The sequence below is a fragment of the Coregonus clupeaformis genome, chromosome 40, assembly GCF_020615455.1.
Source record: "Coregonus clupeaformis isolate EN_2021a chromosome 40, ASM2061545v1, whole genome shotgun sequence".
Lineage (NCBI taxonomy): Eukaryota > Metazoa > Chordata > Actinopteri > Salmoniformes > Salmonidae > Coregonus > Coregonus clupeaformis.
Genome location: NC_059231.1, coordinates 16,437,246 through 16,464,555, shown reverse-complemented (window position 1 = coordinate 16,464,555; position 27,310 = coordinate 16,437,246). Strand labels below are relative to the sequence as shown.

The 27,310-nt window shown below is 42.9% G+C and overlaps 1 protein-coding gene across 1 annotated transcript in view; it reads left to right on the top strand.

The window, feature by feature from the left end:
• LOC121554930 (low-density lipoprotein receptor-related protein 1B-like) overlaps window positions 1-27,310 on the top strand; it is a 331,365-nt gene that overhangs the window by 20,949 nt on the left and 283,106 nt on the right. Inside the window, exons 5-13 of the mRNA XM_041868634.2 lie at window positions 8,309-8,545; window positions 8,789-8,969; window positions 10,603-10,822; window positions 11,067-11,256; window positions 13,854-13,976; window positions 14,193-14,333; window positions 15,001-15,126; window positions 15,904-16,020; window positions 20,208-20,288. Coding sequence (XP_041724568.2) covers window positions 8,309-8,545; window positions 8,789-8,969; window positions 10,603-10,822; window positions 11,067-11,256; window positions 13,854-13,976; window positions 14,193-14,333; window positions 15,001-15,126; window positions 15,904-16,020; window positions 20,208-20,288 — 1,416 coding nt within the window. The remainder of the gene's footprint in view (window positions 1-8,308; window positions 8,546-8,788; window positions 8,970-10,602; window positions 10,823-11,066; window positions 11,257-13,853; window positions 13,977-14,192; window positions 14,334-15,000; window positions 15,127-15,903; window positions 16,021-20,207; window positions 20,289-27,310) is intronic.

Below are 27,310 nucleotides of genomic sequence, written 5' to 3'. Positions count from 1 at the left end.
AAATGTGTAGTAGTATTTTAGGTTTAAAAAGGCTTCTGAAGTTTGTAATTTCCACTTTGAAATTTCAGACTTGATTTTCCCTTAGGAAAAATGCATCAACCCATACAAAATTGTCCATTATTTATAATCCAAATAATAATTAAACATTTCTGTTGCTGCAGGATTCTTTTCCTGCTGTAGCAAACTGCCTCAAATGAAGATCCTGTATATTGAGATGTCTGTCACTAGTGAGGATGTCACTAACACACGGTTATAATAACAGTATTCCACTTATCATCTAGCCTCATTTTGGCCAGCTAATAGCCTAACCATCGATCAAGCAACATTATGGACTAAACGTTCAAACTTGTTGCTGTAGGATTATTTTGCTGTGACAATGCAGGTCAAATTAAGATCCTTCATCTGTATTTATCGCCCCGCCTCAGATAAAGCAAAATAATCCTGCAGCAACAAGATTTGAATGTTTAGTCCATAATGTTGCTTCTATATTTGTAAACAACAGCTGGTGCACAAAATCAAATACTAAGGAAGTCTCGAGGTTTTGTTCGCCTGAGGTAGAGTATCTTATGATAAGCTGTAGACCACACTATTTATCATCTATATTTTTCATAGCTGTCTATTTACCACCACAAACCAATGCTGGCATTAAGATTGCACTCAATGAGCTGTATAAGGCCATAACTAAACAGGAAAACGCTCATCCAGAGGCAGCGCTCCTAGTGGCTGGGGACTTTAATGCAGGGAAACTTAAATCCGTTCTACCTAATTTCTACCAGCATGTTACTCCACACACAGAGACGCATACAAAGCTCTCCCTCGCCCTCCATTTGGAAAATCTGACCATAACTAGATCCTCCTGATTCCTGCTTTGTATGCAAAAACTAAAGCAGGAAGCACCAGTGACTCAGTTAGTAAAAAAGTGGTCAGATGACGCAGATGCCAAGCTACAGGACTGTTTTGCTAGCACAGACTGGAACATGTTCTGGGATTCTTCAGACAGCATTGAGGAGTACACCACATCAGTCACTGGCTTCATCAATAAGTGCATCGATGACGTCGTCCCCACAGTGACCGTACGTACATACCCCAACCAGAAGCCATGGGTTACAGGCAACATCCGCACTGAGGTAAAGGGTAGAGCTGCCGCTTTCAAGGAGCGGGACTCTAACCCGGACGCTTATAAGAAATCCCGCTATGCCCTCCGACGAACCATCAAACAGGCAAAGAGTCAATACAGGACTAAGATTTAATCGTACTACACCGGCTCTGACGCTCGTCGGATGTGGCAGGGCTTGAAAACTATTACAGACTACAAAGTGAAGCACAGCCACGAGCTGCCCAGTGACACAAGCCTACCAGACGCTTCCGTAGCCGATATGAGTAAGACTTTTAAGCAGGTCAACATTCACAAGGCCAAGACGTGTACTCCGAGCATGCACTGACCAACTGGCAAGTGTCTTTACTGACATTTTCAACATGTCCCCTGACTGAGTCTGTAATACCAACATGTTTCAAGCAGACCACCATAGTCCCTGTGCCCAAGGACACTAAGATAACCTGCCTAAATGACTACCGACCCGTAGCACTGACGTCTGTAGCCATGAAGTGCTGTGAAAGGCTGGTCATGGCTCACATCAACGCCATTATCCCAGAAACCCTAGACCCACTCCAATTTGCATACCGCCCCAACAGATCCACAGATGATGCAATCTCTATTGCACTCCACACTGCCCTTTCCCACCTGGACAAGAGGAACACCTACAGTGAGGGAAAAAAGTATTTGATCCCCTGCTGATTTTGTACGTTTGCCCACTGACAAAGAAAGTATCAGTCTATCATTTTAATGGTAGGTTTATTTGAACAGTGAGAGACAGAATAACAACAAAAAAATCCAGAAAAATGGATGTCAAAAATTTTATGAATTGATTTGCATTTTAATGAGGGAAATAAGTATTTGACCCCTCTGCAAAACATGATTTAGTACTTGGTGGGAAAACCCTTGTTGGCAATCACAGAGGTCAGACGTTTCTTGTAGTTGGCCACAAGGTTTGCACACATCTCAGGAGGGATTTTGTCCCACTCCTCTTTGCAGATCTTCTCCAAGTCATTAAGGTTTCGAGGCTGACGTTTGGCAACTCGAACCTTCAGCTCCCTCCACAGATTTTCTATGGGATTAAGGTCTGGAGACTGGCTAGGCCACTCCAGGACCTACATTTGCTTCTTCTTGAGCCTTGGCCGTTCTCTCCCAAGATTTGGGTGAGAGGTTCTCACCCAAGATTTGACGGTACATGGCCCTGTCCATCGTTCCTTTGATGCGGTGAAGTTGTCCTGTCCCCTTAGCAGAAAAACACCCCCAAAGCATAATGTTTCCACCTCCATGTTTGACGGTGGGGATGGTGTTCTTGGGGTCATAGGCAGCATTCCTCCTCCTTCAAACACGGCGAGTTGAGTTGATGGCAAAGAGCTCCATTTTGGTCTCATCTGACCCCAACACTTTCCCCCAGTTCTCCTCTGAATCATTCAGATGTTCATTGGCAAACTTCAGACGGGCATGTATATGTGTTTTCCTGAGCAGGGGGACCTTGCGGGTGCTGCAGGATTTCAGTCCTTCACGGAGTAGTGTGTTACCAATTGTTTTCTTGGTGACTATGGTCCCAGCTGCCTTGAGATCATTGACAAGATTCTCCCGTGTAGTTATGGGCTGATTCCTCACTGTTCTCATGATCATTGCAACTCCACGAGGTTAGATCTTGCATGGAGCCCCAGGCCGAGGGACATTGACAGTTATTTTGTGTTTCTTCCATTTGCGAATAATCACACCATCTGTTGTCACCTTCTCACCAAGCTGCATGGCGATGGTCTTGTAGCCCATTCCAGCCTTGTGTAGGTCTACAATCTTGTCCCTGACATCCTTGGAGAGCTCTTTGGTCTTGGCCATGGTGGAGAGTTTGGAATCTGATTGATTGATTGCTTCTGTGGACAGGTGTCTTTTATACAGGTAACAAGCTGAGATTAGGAGCACTCCCTATAAGAGTGTGCTCCTAATCTCAGCTCTTTACCTGTATAAAAGGCACCTGGGAGCCAGAAATCTTTCTGATTGAGAGGGGGTCAAATACTTATTTCCCTCATTAAAATGCAAATCAATTTATAACATTTTTGACATGCGTTTTTCTGGATTTTGTTGTTGTTACTCTATCTCTCACTGTTCAAATAAACCTACCATTAAAATTATAGACTGATCATTTCTTTGTCAGTGGGCAAACGTACAAAATCAGCAGGGGATCAAATACTTTTTTCCCTCACTGTATGTGAGAATGCTATTCATTGATTACAGCTCAGCATTCAACACCATAGTGCCCTCAAAGCTCATCACTAAGCTAAGGATCCTGGGACTAAACACCTCCCTCTGCAACTGGATCTTGGACTTCGTGACGGGCCGCCCCCAGGTGGTAAGGGTAGGTAACAACATATCTGCCACGCTGATCCTCAACACGGGGGCCCCTCAGCGGTGCGTGCTCAGTCCCCTACTGTACTCCCTGTTCACCCATGACTGCATGGCCAGGCACGACTCCAACACCGTCATTAAGTTTGCAGACGACACAACAGTGGAAGGCCTGATCACCGACAACGATGAGACAGCCTATAGGGAGGATGTCAGAGACCTGGCCGTGTGGTGCCAGGATAACAACCTCTCCCTCAATGTGACCAAGACAAAGGAGATGATTGTGGACTACAGGAAAGAAAAGAGGACTGAGCACGCCCCCATTCTCATCGACAGGGCTGTAGTGGAACAGGTTGAGAGCTTCAAGTTCCTTGGTGTCCACAACACCAACAAACTATCATGGTCCAAACACACCAAGACAGTCGTGAAGAGGGCACGACAAAGCCTATTCCCCCTCAGGAGACTGAAAATATATGGCATGGGTCCTCAGATCCTCAAAAAGTTATACAGCTGCACCATCGAGAGCATCCTGACTGGTTGCATCACCGCCTGGTATGGCAACTGCTCGGCCTCCGACCGCAAGGCTCTACAGAGGGTAGTGCGTACGGCCCAGTACATCACTGGGGCCAAGCTTCCTGCCATCCAGGACCTCTATACCAGGCGGTGTCAGAGGAAGGCCCTCAAAATTGTCAAAGACTCCAGCCACCCTAGTCATAGACTGTTCTCTCTGCTACCGCACGGCAAGCGGTACCGGAGCGCCAAGTCTAGGTCCAAAAGGCTTCTCAACAGCTTCTACTCCCAAGCTAAAGACTCCTGAACAGCCAATAATGGCTATCCGGACTACTTGCACTGCCCCCCCCCCCACCCCCACCCCATCTTTTTACGCTCCTGCTACTCTGTTAATTATTTATGCATAGTCACTTTAACTCTAACCACATATTAAATCAACTACCTCAACTAGCCGGTGCCTCCGCACATTGACTCTGCACCGATTCCCCCCTGTATATATAGCCTCCCTACTGTTATTTTATTTTACTCCTACTCTTTTTTTCTCAACACTTTTTTGTTGTTGTTTTATTTAACTTTTTTATGAAAAAATAAATGCATTGTTGGTTAAGGGCTGTAAGTAAGCATTTCACGGTAATGTCTACACCTGTTGTATTCGGCACATGTGGCAAATACATTTTGATTTGATTTGATAGTCAGATAGACAGTGATGAAGAAGAACGCTGGTTGTGACTGGTCCATTAGAAAATGATGTCCCACTATTGACATGTCAGGAGCCGCAATTCATTATGGCCTAATGGAGTTTTAAGTTTGTCTGCATTTGTTAGCTTGCCTGATCAATCCATGGACATTGTGTAGTTGACAAAAAAAGCAGAAGATCAAATTGATGACACAATCAGAGGTCCACCGCATTTCGATCGGGCCTTGCCGCGTTCCCCTCCAAGACACATTTGATTTATACCTCCTTACTAGATGTTCTGATGACACCAGTTCTCTCTTCCCTTAGCCTAATGAGATTCAGTGCTAAATGGTAGTGCTTCTTTATGTCGCATTTCAGCCAGTCACGGTGGGGTTTGAGATCTGGGTCATAATTGTCTCCTGGGGTTGCCTGGCTCTCCCTCATAGGATGATAAATTGAGGTGATGTCTGTGTGGTCTGTCTCACCCACGGCAGTATGGTCTCCTGGGTAAAGGGGGTAGAGTGGCTTGGGGTAGAGTGAGGAGAGGTCTGGTTCTGTCTTTGTAGCCCTGGAGGATCCCTAGGGTCCCACCCAGAACCCCCCAGAGTGACTGGTACTCTGCCACAGTGGAGCTGCCTCAGCTTTCTATGCGGGCTCTCTGTTTGCCTTTCAAAGGAGATACTGTAAATGTCTGTGCATTAGAAGTTAACAGTCATAGTACAGTTGCTTTATTAGTCTCTCTCGCCTGACTTTCATATTGTTACAGCAGAAGGCCAAGATAGCTAGCGAGTATACTGGTTTCTCAGTGTTCTTCAGCCATTTCCTCTCACTGACTTGTTACAGGTTTCAGTTTATCTATCCATTTAGAGGTTGGTTAGCACATTAGTACGTTAGCTGAGGCGCGCACTGATTGGAGTCACCTCGTTAGTCAGTATGTGTTTCACTTGCGCAGGCCCAGCTGGCCCAGTGCATCAGTTGGAGAGGAGATGTTGAGAGAGCTACACCTCACGTCAGCTGAACCACTTTAGTTTGAAAGAAGTTTCTGTGTTTCTCCTCTTTGTTTGGCTCCATTTTCTTTTGACACCCTTTCCTAAATTGGTGTGGGTTATTCTTTTAGTTTGTCTTTTCGGAGGCAAACCTTAGTAGGCATCCATAGTGGGTGTCTTTTCAAACCCCTTTTGAGACCCTTTCTGTTTAAGTTTGGTTGTCAAAGGGAGCGACGATATTTTGAGTTTGTCTTATGGGAACGTAACAGACTGAAATGCCAGTTTGTAACAAATGTGATTGAAGGGACATGAAACATTCATTGGCACTGATCACTGCTCCCATTTAGGAGTATAGATGAGCCTGGCCATCTCAGATTAGGACAATGTGGAATGTTAGAGACTTTAATTCTGGGATCAGCAGGATTGAAGAATTACACCAATTAACTGACAATAAGTAGAGTACAGAGTGAAGAGACCCTTACCTATTCTGAAAAAAAAGGTGAAAAAAAAGAAGAAAAAATATTTTCTTTTAAATAAGTTATTGTTGACCCTAAGGGGTGCATCTTGGCATCCCTATCTGCATTTCATTTTCACCGTCTTTGTGTGCATAACACACACACACATACACTCACACACACACTCACGCTCTCTTTTTCTCTCTCTCTCACACACACACACACACACACACACACACACACACACACACACACACACACACACACACATACATACATACACACACTTGCACGCCTACGCTCACATACATGCACCCATTCACACACATGCATCCACCCACACCCTTCCATTTAAAACATGTCAATTCTATCTACTGTTTAGAGCCTATAAATATTTCAGAATATATTGTCCGTTTTTTTGTACTTTTTTCCATCGTATCTCAAATATAGTAATTTGGTTTCTTATTCTATGAGTTATCATTTCCATACTATACATTTCATTAATTGTTTCTTTCCAATTCCTTATCTGTGGTGCCAGCAGTTTAAGACTGATTCTAGTAATCGTTTTAAGTGCTGTTATTCTCAGAATTCTGAAGAGGTGATTATCAGATTGGAGGACCAGTGCATGAGGGGTTCTTCCCAGGAGTATATGTTCTGTATTTAGAGAAAGTGAGCATTCAAACTTATCATCCAATACGTTGTATACTTAGGTCCAGAAATGATTCAGGACTGGGCAGGAATATAGTATGTGGGTGTGGTTAGCCCTACTCTCCCCACGGTTACCCAGCAACTTGGTGTGATGTCACGGTTGTACTTTGATTGTATTTGAAGAGTTATGAAAAATCTTGACTGAGTTTTCAGAGAGTATTCCCTCCAGAGTAGAGAGTTGGTTGTCTTGGACGTGTTTCTAGATACTGTATGTCCTCCCAGTCTTCTTGGGTTATTACTATTTGCAGCTCGTCTTGCCAATTGGTTACAGCTATAATATTCTCATATTTTGTTTCTTCTTTGATGATTCAGTATATGTGCCCCAGCACATTCTTGGCATTTACCTTTCTATAAGTCTTCGTTTTGATTTCTAATCAAAGGATGTATATCATTAAGCGTTTTATTAGGTCCCACTGCTTTAGTAAGATAACATCTTACTTGTAAGTAATTGTAAAACTGAGATTTCTGGAGGTTGTATTTTTTAAAATATATATTCTCAAATATATCTATCCCCTTGTCTGTGAACATCTGATGGTAACTGGTCAGTCCTTTTTCAACCCATAATTTAAATCTATCACCAATCATACTTGGCTTAAAGTCGCCGTCTATTACAATTCCTCACATCTGTTTGGATGCATTTTATTTTGGTGATATTTGTCCAGGCCTTTATAGTGTTATTTATACAGGTATTTTCGATCTTCCTAGCGTGTGTATTGATTGACTTCATAAATGTAGTTGCACTTATTGGTTTTTTCATTTGTTGGATTTATATCTGTCTCCATTTAGCTGTTGATGCCGGGTTCATCCATACAATAATTTATTTTAGTTGGGTGGCTATATAATAATTTAACAAGATTGGTAGTTCTAGTCCCCCTGCTTGTTTACATTGTCTGATTGTTGAAGTTTGACACTGGCTTTTCTTCCTCCCCAGAGGAATTTACTCAGGAGTTTGTCCCACTGTTTAAAAGTGTAAGGAGTAATAGTTATTGGTAGATTCTGGAACAGGAATACAAATCTTCCTGTTATTGTTAAAGGCACTAATGACCACCTTTGTAGGTCCTGTTTAAGCTGGTTTTCCAGTGTTCCAAAGTTATACTGATGTAGTTTTGTCAGGTCTAAGTATTTCAGTTAACTTAGTTTTGAAGTCTTGGAATATTGGTGGACCTACCGTCATTGCTTCTGATTTCCTTGTATTTAGTCTGTATCCATATACGACTCTGTATTGCTTTATTTTGGTGGGAACTGACTGAGGAATATTTGTTATGTAGAGAGTCACATCGTTTGCGTACATTGCTAATTTGTGTTCTTTCTTATCGATCTTTCCTTTTCTTTTTATTGCTTTATTTATTTAAATGTTGTTATTTATTTATCCTATTCTATATTTAACCAGATGAGTCCTATTGAGATGTGCATCTCTCTTTCTCTTTTTCAATCTCTCATCTGTCATGTAGAACCAAAACTGAATTAGACCAATTAACTAACAAGAAGTAGAGTTAAGAGTAATGATCCCTTTTCTGTTTCTGTGTTCTAGAACCCAAGAACGACCTGTTCCTGTTCTATGGTAAGGGTCGGCCAGGGGTCATCCGAGGCCTGGACATGAACGTGAAGTCCAGTGATGAGCACATGGTACCGATTGAGGACCTGGTCAACCCCAGAGCCATTGACTACCACGCAGAGTCAGAACACATCTACTTCGCTGACACCACCAGTTTCCTCATTGGCCGGCAGAAAATAGATGGGAACAGCCGGGAAACGATACTCAAAGATGGTGGGTTTATTTTGTGTTATATTTCTATGCAACATCCTTATTAATGTATCCTTGATCGCAGGAACTCTTTAATGGATTTTTGCATTATAGATCTTTGTGACTAGTACCAGTTATTGTAATGACAATAACGCCCTTTCTGCATCAGTTAATATACTTTCTAAATGATCCATTTATATTGAAGAAAAACAAGAAATGCAAGTAAGGGGGAGATAGCACTAACATTGGTGTTCCATCACCTTGTAGACCTGGACAACGTTGAAGGGATCTCTGTGGACTGGATTGGTAATAACCTCTACTGGACCAATGATGGATACAGGAAAACTATTAGTGTGGCCAGACTGGAGAGGGCCTCTCAAACCAGGAAGACTCTTCTGGAGGGGGACATGTCTCACCCCCGAGCCATCGTATTGGACCCCCTCAACAGGTGAGCTCACTGAAGACAAGGCCAAGTCATACAATACCTAGAGTATGTGTTACTAATGCACTGATATGTGCACATACTGTATCTATTCAGGGATTGAAATGTACACACAAAAAGAGAATATGCACAGCTCTCTAATCCTATGTGATGTTGGTTATAAAGAAACAAACAAACACCCAGTAAAAGGGTGAGGGATATTATTGTATTCTCTGGGTGTTACAGTAGAGAAACATATAAAGCACACAATCCTTCTAGCCCCTTTCTGAACTCAAAGCAATGGCATTTCCTAGCAAGTAGTGAAGAACAGGTAATTCCTGGAAAGAGTTGGCTATTGTCAGCTCTTTGGGTACGCATGGGAGGTCTGTCTCTGTTTGGACGGCCATACAGAACTACTAAACCATGCTGTCACTGACCATGGAGATGGAATTATTCTATTTATGTGTCTTTGACATACTGATTCCTTCCCAGAAATAGCTAGTACAGTATTGCACTAACCTGATTCCTCCCACATTGTCAGGGGGTTTAATTTATTTTCTTTGTTATCATAACGGAGGAATAATCTCTTTAACCACTGACCTTCCCATTGACAGTTGGCACATCTTTATTAAAATGTTGTTTGGGGTCGTCAGTGAGCATTGGCCGATACATCAGCAGAACCAGAAATCTTTATGTGCCCTGCAGGATGGGTCTCGTCAGGTGAAATGGCTGTTTTTTAAGATCCTGTTCTGTTCACCCCAGCTATATTTCCCTCTCTGCATGTCACCTCCAGTCTGTGTTAACATGATAGGGATTCACTTTGCTGACATACTGTCTCAATCACTTATTTTTCTTTATTTTAAATGTTCTTTCCCTATCAGTCTCTCTCTCTCTCGCACATACACTCTCTTGCACGCATGCACTCTCGCTCTCTTTTTCTCACACACACACACACACACACACACACACACACACACACACACACACACACACACACACACACACACACACACACACACACACACACACACACACACACACACACACACACACACACACACACATACACACCCCACACACACAAACACACATATCCTTTTGCTTTGGATATTTGATTTAGCCAAGCAGTGAAGGCTTCGGTGTGTGTGTTGAATTATTCAATGGGTCATGAAGATGACATGCAGAGAAAGACAGTGCTTGATTCACCCTCAATCACATTCTGTTTTATGTACCGCATGTGTAGCGGGCAACTCCATCATAGATGAGACAGAAAAGGGTGTGCAGCCCCGCCAGCAACGCTCAGAGGATACAAATCCCTTAAACATGGTTATTGGTCACTAGAGACTAGATCATGTAAAATCGTTTACCTAATCACTTTTCAAATATCAGTCCATTGGGAATACCTGAGTGAACCCCTGAAAAGCTATTGATGCAGACCAGGACCTGGTTTCTGATGTGAGGGGCTAGTAGATGGACTTGTGGATGACTGTATATGGTGTATGTTGAATTGGGTAGGTTTGAATCAATGTTTATATTGTGTGTGTTGAATTTTACATGTTTGATGGTAAAAACAGATTTTATCCCCAATTAATATGGTCCATTAGGGCTTCCCCCCCCGTAGACTCAATTGTAAGGAATGTATTATGTTTGTGAATTTCAGTTGGATGTACTGGACGGACTGGGAGGAGGATGAGGTGAACGACAGCATAGGAAGGATAGAAAAAGCGTGGATGGATGGATCTAACAGACAAATATTTGTCACATCTAATATGCTGTGGCCCAACGGCCTTACCTTAGACCATGGGACCAGCACCATGTACTGGTGTGATGCCAACCATGATCACATTGAGAAGATCTACCTCAACGGCACTGGCAGACAAGTGAGTGAAGCTGTATTCTAGCGAGCAAAACTCATTGAAATTACATGATTATAGCCAGATAATGATGTAATTTCAACCAGCTTTTCCCACTGGGATATCACCATTGTAGTCTTCAACTAAAATTGTCATAGTTATCTCTGCCATTTAAGTGGTTTGTCTTCCCTCTGCTCTCTGAGGTCTTTGAGTACTGGTGTGCAGGTTGTGTTCTTTCTTTGATAACTGGTGTATCTGATTACTCATGCAGGTTGTGTACAATGGCAAACAGCTGAACCATCCGTTTGGGATTTCTCACTACCGGAACTCCATCTTCTGGACAGAGTACATGAACGCTTCTGTCTTCCAGCTGGATCTAACCTCTGGGGACGTTACTCTGCTGAGGAGTGAGAGGCCTCCCCTGTTTGGCCTGCATGTGTACGATGCTCAGAGTCAGCAAGGTCTGTCTGACTGCTTTTACTTTCCCATCCCCCATCACTAAAGCTTACCTTCGGAGAATGCAGTCTATGGAATCTTATATAGCTGTTCCTACAACTTAGCACAAAACCTCCCCCACCATTACTAAAGCTTGCCTTCACAGAATGTTATGGTTAGCCCTGATGCTTATATATGCAAACTTCAAATTTTTTTTTACAATCTATCTACAATGGTATCTTATATAGCTGTTAGTATAATGAAAACAACATACTCCATCGTGGGAATTATATTTCATGGCATGGGTAAGTTGTTGGATAAATTGACAGTGGCAGCAATTTTACTTTGAATTCCAATCTATGGAAATAAAAGAGTGACTCAACATAGTGCTCCCTGCTGTCTGTGTGGTGGATGATGATAGATTCCTGTTGTGGGTAGATGAATAGATAACATCAGAGAGAGATGCATGATGCGCTTTGTTGATGGTGCAGAACTGTAGGGCCTCTCAGCAGGTAGAACCCTTGTTATCCTGGTGGTGAATAACTGTTTAGAGTTTAGACTAATGTGTGTGTGGAGCAGGGGGAGGCGTGATTAGGGTCATCTCCTCTCAGAAACAGAGAGAAGTACCAACACTAATCATCTGCTGGGCAATCAATGGATCAAGATAAGGGGCATTTTGAGACGATTCACTGCTTAAGGGCTTTTCATTTGTGTAATCATTTCTATCGTTTTACATCAAAATAATACAGTTCGTTAGAGTGATGTAGGACTGTGGTATGCCAAACATGTGATGCAGAGAAAGAGTGAGAGGGAGAAAACGGCTGGCTGTATATGAATTCTAATTCTCAGCATGGGTAAAAAATATTTTCACTGGCCATTCCTCCAAAGCTCATGTCACCAAAGAGATTAATTGTCTCTGCTGTCCTCTGAGTTTTACTGATTGGCTCTCACAAAACAGAAGCCTTTATCTCATTGGCTCAGGCACTGCCTTTGGACTTGACACTAAACCAAACAAACAATGTTCTCCATGCCTCAACTTTATAAGTGACAGTTTCTTCACACAAATTCTGTTTTTTTGTTCTCTCTCCCTTGAGAACGGTTTGTGTTGTCCTAAAAGACAAACTGTTCCCCTGAAAGGATACAACTGTCAAATGGCTCATCTCCACAATGTCCCCAATAATTTGTTTGACATGTGGTTATACACTAAATATACAAAAGTATGTGGACACCCCTTCAAATTAGTGGATTCGGCTATTTCAGCCACACCTGTTGCTGACAGGTGTATAAAATCAAGCACACAGCCATGCAATCTCCATAGACAAACATTTGCAGTAGAATGGCCTTACTAAAGCGCTAAGTGACTTTCAACGTGGCACCGTCATAGGATGCCACCTTTCCAACAAGTTTGTCAAATTTCTGACCTGCTAGAGCTGCCCCAGTCAACTTTAAGTGCTAAGTGGAAACGTCTAGGAGCAACAACGGCTCAGCCACAACGTGGTAGGCCATACAAGCGCACAGAACGGGAACGCCGAGTGCTGAAGTGCGTAGCGCGTCAAAATCGTCTGTCCTCGGTTGCAAACTGCCTCTGTAAGCAATGATTTTGTCGGGAGCTTCATGGAATGGGTTTCCATGGCCAAGCAGCCGTACACAAGCCTAAGATCACTATGCGCAATGCCAAGCGTCGACTGGAGTGGTGTAAAGTTCGCTGCCATTGGACTCTGGAGCAGTGGAAGCGCGTTCTCTGGAGTGATGAATCACGCTTCACCATCTGGCAGTCCGACGGACAAATCTGGTTTTGGCGGATGCCAGGAGAACGCTACCTGCCTGAATAGATAGTGCCAACTGTAAAGTTAGGGGGAGGAGGAATAATGGTCTGTGGCTGTTTTTCATGGTTTGGGCTAGGCCCCTTCGTTCCAGTGAAGGGAAATCTTTAATGCTACTGACATTCTAGATGATTCTGTGCTTCCAACTTTGTGGCAACAGTTTTTGGAAGGCCCTTTCCTGTTTCAGCATGACAATGCCCCCGTGCACAAAGCGAGGTCCATACAGAAATGGTTTGTTGAGATCGGTGTGGAAGAACTTGACAGGCCTGCACAGAGTCCTGACCTCAACCCCATCGAACACCTTTGGGATTAATTTGAACGCCGACTGCGAGCCTAATTGCCTAACATAAGTGCCCGACCTCACTAATGCTCTTGTAGCTGAATGGAAGCAAGTCCACGCAGCAATGTTCCAACATCTAGTGGAAAGCCTTCCCAGAAGAGTGGAGGATGTTATAGCAGCAAAGGGGGGACCAACTCCATATTAATGCCCATGATTTTGGAATAAGATGTTCGATGAGCAGATTTCCACATACCTTTGGTCATGTAGTGTAGATTATGTGTCACCTTCCTGGCACATGCTTCTCAAACAGGAAATGGCTTTTGTGTTATGGAGATATTTTTATGTGCGTTTCTTCACAGTTCACATTGACCTCTGCACAGTTGTTCATAGAGAGATGACGACAGACAGAATAACAATAGAGACACGTCAAAATACAATAATAATGCTTTAGAAGAATATGATTTGAGGTAAACAGTGGTATTATTTTTTTCCTACTCTGTATCCTGCTCTGTATTTCCAGGTGATAATGCATGCAGAGTGAATTATGGGGGATGCGGTACTCTCTGCCTCGCTATCCCAGGGGGCAGAGTGTGTGCCTGCGCTGACAACCAGCTCCTGGAGAAGAACAATGTCACCTGCTCAGGTACTGTAAAACCATGCAGTGAATCAGCCAGAGCAGTACATTGCACTGTTGACAAACTAAGAAATTAACATTGTTTTCCCTCACCAATATTTTTGTGTGATTTCAGTGTAAAGTATGCTTTACTTTTCAATGGACTTCATTCCACTGTGGTTTAATTTGTCTCATGTCTGTTTCTCTGTTATTAATGTTATTTCTCTGTTATGTCTGTTAATTAAGTGTCATCTGGGGTGGTGGAGCCACAGCTCTGTAAGAGCGATGAGTTTCAGTGTCGTAACCATCGCTGTATCCGTGCGTCATGGAAGTGCGACGGGGATGATGACTGTCTGGATGGGAGTGACGAGGAGACCCCTAGTTGCTGTGTGTATTTATCTGCCCCCCCCCACACACACACACACACAAACACACACACACATCACTTAGCATGCAACATTGCACACAATTATATTTTCTTGCTATCAACTTTTATCTCGCTAAATGTCATTGATATGATTCAAAGATGGTGAATATGGCCCCCTTCCCCACTTTTCTTCCCCTCATCTATTCGCCTCAGAAGAGAATTTGCTGTTGAGTTGATCGATAAGATAAACACCATGTTAGACGCTTGGGTGCTGACTCATTTCTCACTATGAAAAATCCTATAATGTAATCTTCTGCCAGAATTATCAGAATTGCTAAATCTATTATCTGCTCTCCTGGAATGTCAGCATGGTTTTTCAAAGGGTTCTCCTATGGGGACAGCCGAATAACCCTTTTAGATTTTAGATAGCATCTTTTTTTCTAATAGTGTATAACAAGGTTTGAGACATTCTCTGACCCAAATTCCTGCTTCGCATTGCTGTCTGTCATTCTCTGTGGTTTGTACTGTACCTCTGATTTTTGTGAGGTCAAGGTTGGACTCTGTAAATGTCAGATTTGTAAATCCTTTAGAAGGCAAATTCCATTCCACAAATACGTTCAACTAGGACATTTTTAAAACAAAAAACCTTGCTTTGGTAATATGAGTGTCTCTGTCTATCTGTTTCAGTGAACCACAGTTGTCCCATAGACCAGTTCAAGTGCCTCAACAATCGCTGCATCCCTAAGAGATGGCTGTGTGATGGAACCAATGACTGTGGGAACAATGAGGATGAGTCCAACACCACATGTTCAGGTAACTGATTCTCAGATCTGCAGTCTAGCAATTGTGTTATGTAGTAGATCTACCTGGCGTTTTCTGAGCTATGTAAATATATTGATGTGGTACATTTCAGTTATGCAGTTGGACTGTGTATGGTAAAAAAAAAAACGAACCTCTACCCCCTTAAAAACTCTTCATTGGCAGATAGGTTTCAGCACTTCAAAGCATCAAATAGCAACATTCCTAGTTGTGTCTTATGGCACTAAACAGGCCAGCAGCAGTGTGATCAATCTCATGTGAATGCTCAGAATCAAATAAGTTTAGCACTCTCAAGAGGTAACTTTATCTGCTATTGAGTTAGTGTCAGAATCACTTATGTCTGACCCTGCAGAAGTGTTTGTTTTTCACAATAACAGATCTTAGCCTTCCAGGATCAATCAATGGATATCAGTGGGGGTGCTTAATGTTGCCTTGTAATCAGATAGACATGCATGTTACACAGCACCAACCACCTCGTATGCTGGTGCTGCTGTCCTTGCATGTCTGTCTCTGTCATGGATATAGAGTACATGTGACTGACAGGTTCGTGTAAGGGCTCCGCTCGTTTCCACCAGACTTGATATATGTGATATATCTGTGATGGAGAGATCAATTTAAGCTCCACAGGCCTGACATTGACATGCCATATGATTGAATGATCATTAGGGGGCTGAACACGTCTAGCTTTGACTTGATACCCATGTGATTGAATTACAAATGCTCTTCTGTCTTCCATGTCTCTTTCTCTCTCTCTTTCTCTCTCTTTCTCAGCCCAGGCCTGTCAGCCCATCCAGTTCTCCTGTCGGAACGGACGCTGTATCCCCCAGTCCTGGCGCTGCGACCGGGACGACGACTGCGGGGACATGTCCGATGAGACATCCTCCTGTGGTGAGTCAGACTCTGAATCTGCATTCTATGGCACTGAAACCAGTCGAGAAACGTGTATTTTGTTTTACACATCTTCCCCCATTGACATCGATGCATGATTTAAATGATCGTTAAGTGAGTGAGCATCTCAAGTTAGGTTTCGGCCCTAAAAGAGTATTCATACTGAAAGGACCTTGTAGACCTGTTAACACAATAGACCACACACTCTCTCTGGGAAGCCACAGTGTAAAGGAAAGTGCAGGGTTTATAAATGGCAAGAGAGGCTTTCAAAGAAGAAGATGTGGCCACTTTTATGATGACACTGACAGTTCTGAAGATTCTATTGACCACATCCACAACCAAAAGGACATACCGCTGTGAGCTGTAGCTCAAAGGAAATGGTTCAGTGGAAAAGACAGCTCGGCCTGTAGTGACCTAACTACACCAGAGAAGCCTTAAAAACATTGCAAAAAATATAACCTCCTGGTGAGACAACTGAATGCTATCTTGGCTATTTGAACTCTTGATGTGTGTTATTGTCTAGTGCACAGCAGCCGGTTGCCTATATTTCTCTCAAAGTATAGCTTAGTGCTTTCCTCGTTCTTACTGGAGATATAATGTTTGGTCTTAGCTCCTAGTTTTTGGGAACTAAAATCCAAAATCCACTTGAACAAAGAAATATCCACTTGATCAAACACAGGTTTTTGAATACCATTACTGAGCAGACTATTGGGTTAGCTTTGAGTTGGCATAGTATTGGTTGTGAAGGGGTCCATGAGTGTACCAGTGTGCTTATTATTGGTTGACCAGTAGTGCTGTGAAATAAGAATTGAGATATTATAACATGTCCTTGGCATCTGACACACTGTTTTCATGCTGTTTCCCCTAAATCTAATTTTTTGACAAGAAGGTCCCTTAGAGACATTTCTTAATTTACTAGGTCCTTGAATACTTTCTTGTCTCTCTTGTTTCTCTCGCTTACTTCATTCATGTAAGAAGTGAGTTTTAGCAGTTAAATTATTGAATAGCCGTGAGTCCTCTGGGCCAGGAGCTCAGCATTCACTAACTCACTGTTCTAACTTACAATTAGAAAGTTGCTGCCAAATAAGACATAGCATCATTTTTTATTATTGCAGAATTACAGGATCTATCAAGACGGATATCAAACTAAGTTTTAGTACATGTCATTTTAATGACCTAACAGTTTATTTAGTTTTCATATGTTAGACTTTATTTCTGTATGGGACTCTGTTCAAATCTCGCAACTATACTTTTGTGACTCGTTCAGAGGGAACTTTCCTGGCCATAAATTCTGTATTTAGTGATGTGAGGTAGAAATAGTATTACTCAAAAAGTGCAAAAGAGGGGGGGGAACATCTTTAACCTCTTTGATGTTAAGTCCCCTATTAAGGAGACTTTGAGAGGTTCTGGACCGGCTCCGACTGACATTTTGGTGTACAAAGCGCTCTGTGAACGTCACTTCACAACCCACATTTGCATAGAGAGTGACGTGTAACATTTCCTGGCCTATCCAGACAGCGAATCGATTTGCTCTCCCACAGATCGATGGAGCCCAGCCTGGGAGATGGCATATGAAAGGGGACAGTCTAGCAATTTCAACAATCGTGGTCTCATCTCGCTCTGATATTCTCAGCGAGATTTAGAGTTCTCAACATGAAAAAATACTAAATAACTTTGTATAATTGAAACACAACCAATTTCTGTTGGTCACAGAGGGATGCAATCACTTTGTGCGTAAAACTGAAGTTCTAACGTGTCTGCGAACATTCGAATGGTGTCTCTGCATCGCTCAGAGGAGGCTTGGCAGAAAATGCTCTATCGTCAGTTATATGAAATGGGGCCACATTTCTACTGTCACTTAATACACTACATTGCATCCTATGACAGTGTCATGTTGAATGTCACTGAGCTCTTCAGTATGGGCTATTCTACTGCCAATGTTTGTCTATGGAGATTGCATGGCTGTGTGCTCAATTTTATACACCTGTCAGCAAAGGGTGTGGCTTAAATAGCTGAATCCACCAATTTGAAGGGGGGTCCACATACATTTTTATATATAGTGTATATCAAGATGATAAATTATTCACAGAATTGTGGTAAGAATGTGCTCAAAAATCTTTGCAGTGTATGATCATATTTATTTACAGTTATAAGAAAGATGAAATCGCACAGTAAGCCATTGATAATGTTATTGTTACTATATTTAGGATGCATTTCAGTCATTTCAAGCCCTATTCCCCAACTTTTGTTTATATTTTCATATTTTCATAATATTTGTACTATATATTTGAGCTTATATCCTCAAGTGTGAGTACACCTCAGCAATGTATAACTCTTTTTACCAGAAAGGTGAGTTTCAGTCCTTTCTAGAACTATGCAGCATTTCTAGATATTGTTTATGGGCATCTCATGAAAATGAATTACTCTTGGGTATGTCTATTTAGGTGGAAATCTACATTTTTCCGTAACGTTCAACCTCCCATCCCTTCACTGTATGTGGTAAGGATGGCACATAGCAGTCTCTGATGATCAGTGCCAGGCACTGCATAGTGTTGTATCGTCTCCGACTCTCTTTTGTGTGCCTACTAAGCTACTTCAGTACACAGTCACAAACAGCCAGGGTGTAAGCTGTAATTAAAGTTTGTGCTCGGCTTCATTCAATCATAATCAAGCTGTGCTGCAAAACAAATTCTCTCCAATACTGTTGTTTGAGGTTCCTCAGGCATTACTGCTCTGTAGGATTTCCCACAGAGTCTCTGGCAGCTCAATTTGCTCCACTGCAGCGATGGTGGGTTTTAAACACCTGAAGCTCCACACGTCGTGGTGCCGCTGCCATTTGAGATGGATGCTCATTTGAATTTTGTTTGCTAGAAGTATGGTAGTTGTCACCCTGTATGTTGAACCCAGAACCTCCCCTCCATCGACTAGACTGAGAAACTAACTAGACATTATTTATGCATGTTAATATTTATTTTTAATGAGTGTTAAATCTCAACCAGACGGTCGCTGTCGAAGTTAACTAAAATCTAGAAGACGTGTGTGACAAACATTCACTATGTCCTAGCTAATGCCCTAGGTGTCTGTAGCAGTAGGGATTCCAAATAATCAATTAAAATGCAGTCTCTGAGTTCAAACCAAAGTCAATAACGCTCCTGGCCTCCAATGGAAATATCTCAGAAAGTGTTTTACATGTGATGGAAATACAAATGCAGATCACAAGTGTTTAGGTGTTGTCCACATCCATATGCCCAGATTCACGTTGACACTATTAGTGGGTGGAATATTTAGCCACCAGTACCATCAGCAGCAGTTAGAGAAATTGAGCAGTGGTGTCTCTTTGACCACACTGGAAGAAGTAAGGAGCAGATATTGGTTAATTACAGAGGTGTTAAATGGTTTTGAGCAGGCATCTAGCAGAGTCACTGTCTGTCAAAGCAGCACTAGCTGGTGTGTTTAGGTGCTTAACTCCCAATGGGAAAACTGTTTGTTGTTGTTCTGCCACTGCTGCTCTCTGTCATCAATCAAAGCAGCGATTCTTTCTCTACATTATTTTGGATTAACCAAAGGCAAACATCTGGGGACGTATCATGTTTGTCTCTGTCTCCAATTCAATTTGGTATTTCATGTTTTTGTCTTAAAGCCTGAATCCGTATTTTTTGCAGATCTCATTGATCAGACTTAATTATGAGTTTTGATCAGTTTGAATGTGATTTGAAGCATTTCTTAGAATCCTAGATTTTCTACCTGAAAACAAGCAGGATAGTTTATTTTCTAACAAATACAGTACACATAATGACCTTTCTAAAAGGTGCATGCAAATTAAGGGTGCCATTTACAACAGCCACACTTGCATGCAACACTTCCAGTATTAGAATATTTGTTAGCCATATTTCCATGAATTTCAATGTGTTTAGCATAACATTCAGTGTTGTGTTGAGGTAGCTCTTTTTAACTTGCTTGGGAATTTATTTCAACCTGCAACACACATATAATAGGGGTTAGTACAGGGCTTGTCTTAAGGGTGTGCTATGACTACACACAAAGCAAGATATACTGTTGAGAAATGAGTTGGAATGGAGTGTTTGTAAGGAGTTTTAGACCTAATGTATTTTCGGAATAAATGTGGCCATATGGGTTTGGGCTTTAAATAACTGTAGTTGACTGTCTCTTTGCTTTTATGTCTACAGCATTGCCGACCTGTGAACCCCTCACCCAGTTCAGCTGTTCCAATGGGAGATGCATCAGTGTCAAGTGGCATTGTGATTCAGGTACTTTCCTACTGAAAACCTACAGCAGTGTTTCCTCAATGACCATCTTTGAGAATCTGGTATGATTGTACAGGGCTTCAACAAAAATAAACAACTTTGAGGTCAGAATACTTGAGGACAGGAGTTGAAAAACACTGAGCTACTGTACATTTCACATTTCACATGCACCTTGTATAACCCACAACCTTGAAATCAACCACAATCTCCTTATATAACGAAAGTGGTTCGGAGAACCACACTCATCCCACTGGGCGCACCACGTACTTTCAACATGGATATTTGGGTAATATTTGGTTGAGACGTTGATCAATGAGATTTCATCCTTTATTCACCCAATCAAAAAGACAGCCAGAAGTTTGTTGAATTCTCAATGTGTTATCACTATGCTTTCAACCATCTAAAAGCACAACCAAATTCCAATGGAAAAACAATGTCCGATTGTTTTAGTTGTCATCTAAATGTGTTATCACTGGCGCGCTGTCAAGCATTTGAGAGCACAAAAAGTTAAAATGGGAATACAATATCAGATATATGTATTTGATATTCATACAACAACTTTATGTGTTATCTGTGCTTCATCTAATAGCACAACCAAATGTCCTGGATTGCAGTTGAGATTACAGTAGAAGTACATAGTGCAACTGATCAATGCTGTTCGAGATTCTGCACAGATTATTTTAGCAATTGTATTTGTATTTGTATTTATTATGGACCCCCATTAGCTGCTGCCAAGGGGTCCAGCAAAATGAAGGCAGTTATACATTTTAAATACATTCATAACAGATTTCACAACATAGTAAGTGTCTGCCCTCAGGCCTCTACTCTACTACCACATATCTATAACACAAAATGTGTGCGTTGTGATGTCACGAGAGGCTGTGTCCTGGAGGGACGTTACATCCCCCTGAGGTGGCTGCAAACCCAGACAGCTATGGCTCCATCTGCTGGTATGGTCGGGAACTCCACCCCTCTATGGCCAATCTTCCCACGCAGCTGAAACAAATGAGGAGCTGATGAGCTGAAGGTTTGGGAAGGGAAGAGACACAGTCTCCAACCTGGGCTCTCTGGAGGACAAGAGTGCTGCACGTCCACTTCCATGAGGAATCTAAGGATTTGGAGATACTTACCTTTGGGAAATACTCACTTTTGGATATATGCACCTGTGGAAATACGTGAGAGACATTTGGAAGGACTTTTTGCTGGGTTGGCCACTAGCTGCAACGTGGACTACAGTAAGGCTGGGGAAAAGTTATCTGAGCGACAATCCCGCTGAAAGCTGTGTAGCCTCTCGTGACGTCACAGATGGTGGAGAATACGGGCACGCTCAAGCGTTAATAGTGCATGTCAGAGGAGGATACCGAAGGTTTGATCACCCAGTTTTCCAAGTTGGCCGTAGGCTCCCCGCCGACTGAAATGGAGGACATATTGAAAGCCCTTGTTGCTGGCCAGCAAGCCCAGATGCAAGCAAACGTGGCTCTCTTGGAGGAGCAAAAGAAAGCCAACCTTCTGAAGGCAGAGGAATTGCAGTTGCAGAGACAGAGGGTGGTCCAAAATACCCGCCCAATAAAGGCAAGTGACTTTATATCTAAGATGGGAGCTACCGATGACATTGAGGCATACCTGCATGCATTTGAGGCCACGGCCACTAGGGAAGCCTGGCCCAAGCAACAGTGGGTTGGTCTGTTAGCCCCCTTTCTAACCGGGGAATCGCTGAATGCTGTCCGGGACCTGGGCCCTGACCAGGTTACTGACTATGATGCCCTGAAGGCTGAGATCCTCAGCAGATATGGACTCACAACGTTTGGTATGGCCCAGCGCTTTCACAGCTGGACCTTCCAACCAGACCAACCTCCTCGGGCGCAGATGCATGAACTTGTCCGAATCGCAAGGAAATGGCTGGATCCGCAGAGGAATACAGCAGCGGCGGTGGTGGAGGCCGTTGTGGTGGATCGTTACCTACGCGCCCTGCCTTATGAGGCAAAACGGTTCATCAGTCAACAGGCCTTGACCACGGCTGATCTGACCGTGGAAGCTGTGGAAAAGTACCAGGCCACAGCGGAGATGCTGAATGCTTCCCGAAAAAGACCCCAGGAGTGCGGCCCCACCACAAATGGGAAGAACCCGTCCAAAGGACCCCCAAGGTCTCGAACCCAGCCACGTCAGGACTTATCCCGGCTCCAGGGGAGCCAGAAACCAGGCGGGTCCAAGAAGAGTACACCAGGAGGGGGACACTCGACAGTGTTACCGGTGTGGGGAGATGGGACATATCTCCTGGCAGTGTGGGAAACCAGCCGAGGAACCTATGCCCACTGCGGAGTCCTCCAGCTCAGCACCCACACACCGTTTTGCCTCGCTCTTGGGAGTCGTAGATGGCGGCCCAGATCGACCCCCACCTGCCCGGTAACTGTGAATCACCATGATGTGGAGGCCTTACTGGATTCTGGTAGCCGGGCCACCCTGGTGCGTAAGGATTTGGTGGGCCCAACGTGTCTGACCCCGGGGAAAGTCCTCCCAGTTTCCTGTGTCCATGGGGACACCAGAGAATACCCCATTACTGAACTTACAATGACCAGCACACGGGGAACCATACACACGACGGCGGGGGTGGTTGATTCCCTACCCGTCCCTGTCCTAATTGGACGAGACTGCCCAGCCTTTTACCCACTCTGGAGAGAGTCTCAGGAGAGGATAACCCGAGTACCTCGGAAACGGAGAGGCAAGACTCATCCTGGGAAGGCTCCGGTGCAATCCTCCGAGTTACTCACTCCCGCCCGGGCTCTGATAAGGATGGCAGGTGCCCAGACCGACACAGAGACGGAGCTACAGAATCTGGACAAAGAACTGTCTGGTCTGAAGGGGACCGCTGAGAGGTATCGTTTGTTAAAGCAACAGTTAGACATGAAGACAGAAGAGTTAGATATCCTCCAGGCTAAACTCCAACAGAGCTCCTTCCCTAAGCAACAGGAGGAGCTGGAGAGGCTGCGCAGGACCATCGAGGAGTGTGAGGAGACCCTGCGCAGTAGTAAGGAGGTCCAGAAGAAGGCAGAGGAGAAGTACAAGGTGTTGGAGAACAAGATGAAGAATGCGGAGGCAGAGAGAGAGAAGGAACTGAAAGCTGCTCAACAGAAGCTAAACTCTGCTAAAACCAAGGCTGATGCGTTCAGTAAGAAACTCAAGGAGAGACAACAGGAGGCTGAGTCCCTGGTCCTAGAGTTGGAGGAGTTGAAGAGAGAGCAGTCTGGCAAGCACCACGGCAATGCGGACGCCCTCTCCCGGCGTGATGCCTTCTTCGCTGCCTTTACCCCGACGAGGACGTCGGTCCCGAGAGGGGGATGTGTGATGTCACGAGAGGCTGTGTCCTGGAGGGACGTTACATCCCCTGAGGTGGCTGCAAACCCAGACAGCTATGGCTCCATCTGCTGGTATGGTCGGGAACTCCACCCCTCTATGGCCAATCTTCCCACGCAGCTGAAACAAATGAGGAGCTGATGAGCTGAAGGTTTGGGAAGGGAAGAGACACAGTCTCCAACCTGGGCTCTCTGGAGGACAAGAGTGCTGCACGTCCACTTCCATGAGGAATCTAAGGATTTGGAGATACTTACCTTTGGGAAATACTCACCTTTGGATATATGCACCTGTGGAAATACGTGAGAGACATTTGGAAGGACTTTTTGCTGGGTTGGCCACTAGCTGCAACGTGGACTACAGTAAGGCTGGGGAAAAGTTATCTGAGCGACAATCCCGCTGAAAGCTGTGTAGCCTCTCGTGACGTCACAGCGTATGTTATCGTGTGTTTGTATGCATGTGTCTATGTTTGTGTTGCTTCACAATCCCCGCTGTTCCATAAGGTTTATTTGTATCTGTTTTTTAAATCTAATTTTACTGCTGGCATGAGTTACTTGATGTGGAATATAGTTCCATGTGATCATGGCTCTATGTAGTACTGTGCGCCTCCCATAGTCTGTTCTTGACTTGGGGACTGTGAAGAGACCTCTGGTGGCATGTCTTGTGGGGTATGCATGGGAGATTGACTTCATCACTGCTTTTTTTTGTAAGAGGTGTTGAGATGTTGAATGCACCGAGCGGTCTGTTTGAACTACTGGCTCACAGCTCGGTGCATTCAACATGTCAACACCTCTTACAAAAAAAAAGCAGTGATGAAGTCAATCTCTCTTCCACTCTGAGCCAGGAGATATTGACATGCATATTATTAATGTTAGTTCTTTGTGTACATCCAAGGGCCAGCCGTGCTGCCCTGTTCAGAGCCAATTGCAATTTTCCTAAGTCGCTTTTTGTGGCACCTGACCACACGACTGAACAGTAGTCCAGGTGCGACAAAACTAGGGCCTGTAGGACCTGCCTTGTTGATAGTGCTGTTAAGAATGCAGAGCAGAGCTTTATTATAGGCAGACTGTTGTATCAATATGTTTTGACCATGACAGTTTACAATCCAGGGTTACTCCAAGCAATTTAGTCTCCTCAACTTGCTCAATTTCCACATTATTCATTACAAGATTTAGTTGAGGTTTAGGGTTTAGTGAATGATTTGTCCTGATTCTACCTGGATTTTGTTGGAGAGGCTTCCATTAAAGAACACCCTCTGTGTTCTGTTAGACAGGTAACTCTTTATCCACAATATAGCTGGGGGTGTAAAGCCATAACACATCTGTTTTTCCAGCAACAAACTATGATCGATAATGTCAAAAGCCGCACTGAAGTCTAACAAAACAGTCCCCACAATCGTTTTATCATGAATTTCTCTCAGCCAATCATCAGTCATTTGTGTAAGTGCTGTGCCTGTTGAATATCCTTCCCTATACGCGTGCTGAAAGTTTGTTGTCAATTTGTTTACTGTAAAATAGCATGTTATCTGGTCAAACACAATTTTTTCCAAAAGTTTACTAAGGGTTGGTAACAGGCTGATTGGTCGGCTATTTGAGCCAGTTAAGGGGGCTTTAATATTCTTAGGTAGGGGAATAACTTTTGCTTCCCTCCAGGCCTGGGGGCACACACTTTCTAGTAGGCTTAAATTGAAGATATGGCAAATAGGAGTGGCAATATCGTCCGCTATTATCCTCAGTAATTTTCCATCCAAGTTGTCAGACCCCGGTGGCTTGTCATTGTTGATCGACAATAATACATTTTCACCTCTTCCACACTTACTTTACGGAATTCAAAATAAAAATTATTGTCTTTCATAATTTGGTCAGATATACTTGGATGTGTAGTGTCAGCATTTGTTGCTGGCACATCATGCCTAAGTTTTCTAATGTTGCCAATGAAAATATCATGAAAGTAGTTGGCAATATCATTGGATTTTGATGAATGAGCCATCTGATTCAATGAATGATGGAGCGGAGTTTGCCTGTGACCTGCAATCTTTGCATGCTATCTTGAACATGCACACTTCCTATGATTACATAAGAAGACATGTATAGTTACAGTAAGAGAGCCTTAACTTTAGGCTAATAACTGCATTACAATAGTCATATTAAATTGTGTTTGGTTGCCTTCAGAACCTATTCACACCCCTTTACTTTTTCCACATTTTGTTGTGTTACAGCCTGAATTTAAAATGGATTAAATTGAAATTTTGTGTCACTGGCTTACACACACACACACAACAAAAAAAAAGAGAACCTGTACAGAATAAAACATATTCCAAAACATCCTGTTTGCAATAAAATAATGTGGTAAAGAAAGTAACATTATGTCCTGAATATAAAGTGTTATGTTTGGGGCAAATCTAACACAACACATTACTGAGTAACACTCTTCATATTTTCAATCATGGTGGTGACTGCATCATGTTATGGGTATGTTTGTGAAGGACTAGGTAGTTTTTTAGGATAAAAATAAACGGAATAGAGCTAAACACAGCCAAATCCTAGAGGAAAACCTTGTTCAATCTACTTTCCAACAGAAACTGGAAGACAAATTCAACTTTCAGCAAGACAATAACCTAAAACAGAAGGCCAAATATACGGTACACTGGTTGCTTACCAAGTTATAGTTTTGACTTAAATCGGCTTGAAAATCTATGGCAAGACTTGAAAATGGCTATCTAGCAATGATCAACAACCAATTTGACAGAGCTTGAAGAATTTTACAAGTAATCATGTGCAAATATTGTACAATCCAGGTGTAATCGCTGCCTAAGGTGATTCTAACATATATTGACTCAGGCGTGTGAATACTTATGTAAATTAGATATTTCTGTATTTCATTTTCAATAAATGTGCACACATTTCTAAAAACATGTTTTCACTTTGTCTTCATGGGGTATTGTGTGTAGATGGGTAATACATTTTTTTTTAATCCATTTTGAATTCAGGCTGTAATACAACAAAATGTGGAATAGGTCAAGGGGTATGAATACTTTCTGAAGGCACTGTATCTAATGCTTGGATAGTTTCATCTGAGGCACTGGCTTAATTTTATTAATTTGATAACTTGTCAACGCAACCAAATATCAACATTTGCAGGAGATATATTCTGTGCCACTGACTTGCTCTGGCTTTAATTCCAGTGTGTCTACAAATTAATCATTGATATGTTGGATTCACGTCTCCATCTCAACCAAAAATCTAAGTACACGAATAGGACTTCATCAAATCAAACTTCATTTAAAGTGCATCGAAAGTTTGATTTGATTTCAGTGGAGTGTATTTATGGTTGCCAAGGGAAGCCAGGCATTCTCCAAAAATGGACCAATATTATTATTTTTTAAACATACACAATCATTTGTCTTTCATCTCACTGTGTTTCATACATTTCCTTCAATTCGCAAGAGGCTGAATGTATCTCACCGGAGAAAGCATCCGAGTGAACTAAACAGCGCCCCTCTGTCTCAGTATCTGTAGCGTATCTAGGCTATCTGATGCTGTCGGGTCAGAAAGAGTAGGACATTGTTGCCGTAGCATTGAATGCAAGGGAAGCCAGCGAGCATTTGGCCTCCCTTGATAAAAAATATATAAAATAATATCCAAACAGCATTGAGCTAAGCTGTGAATGGTCCTGGC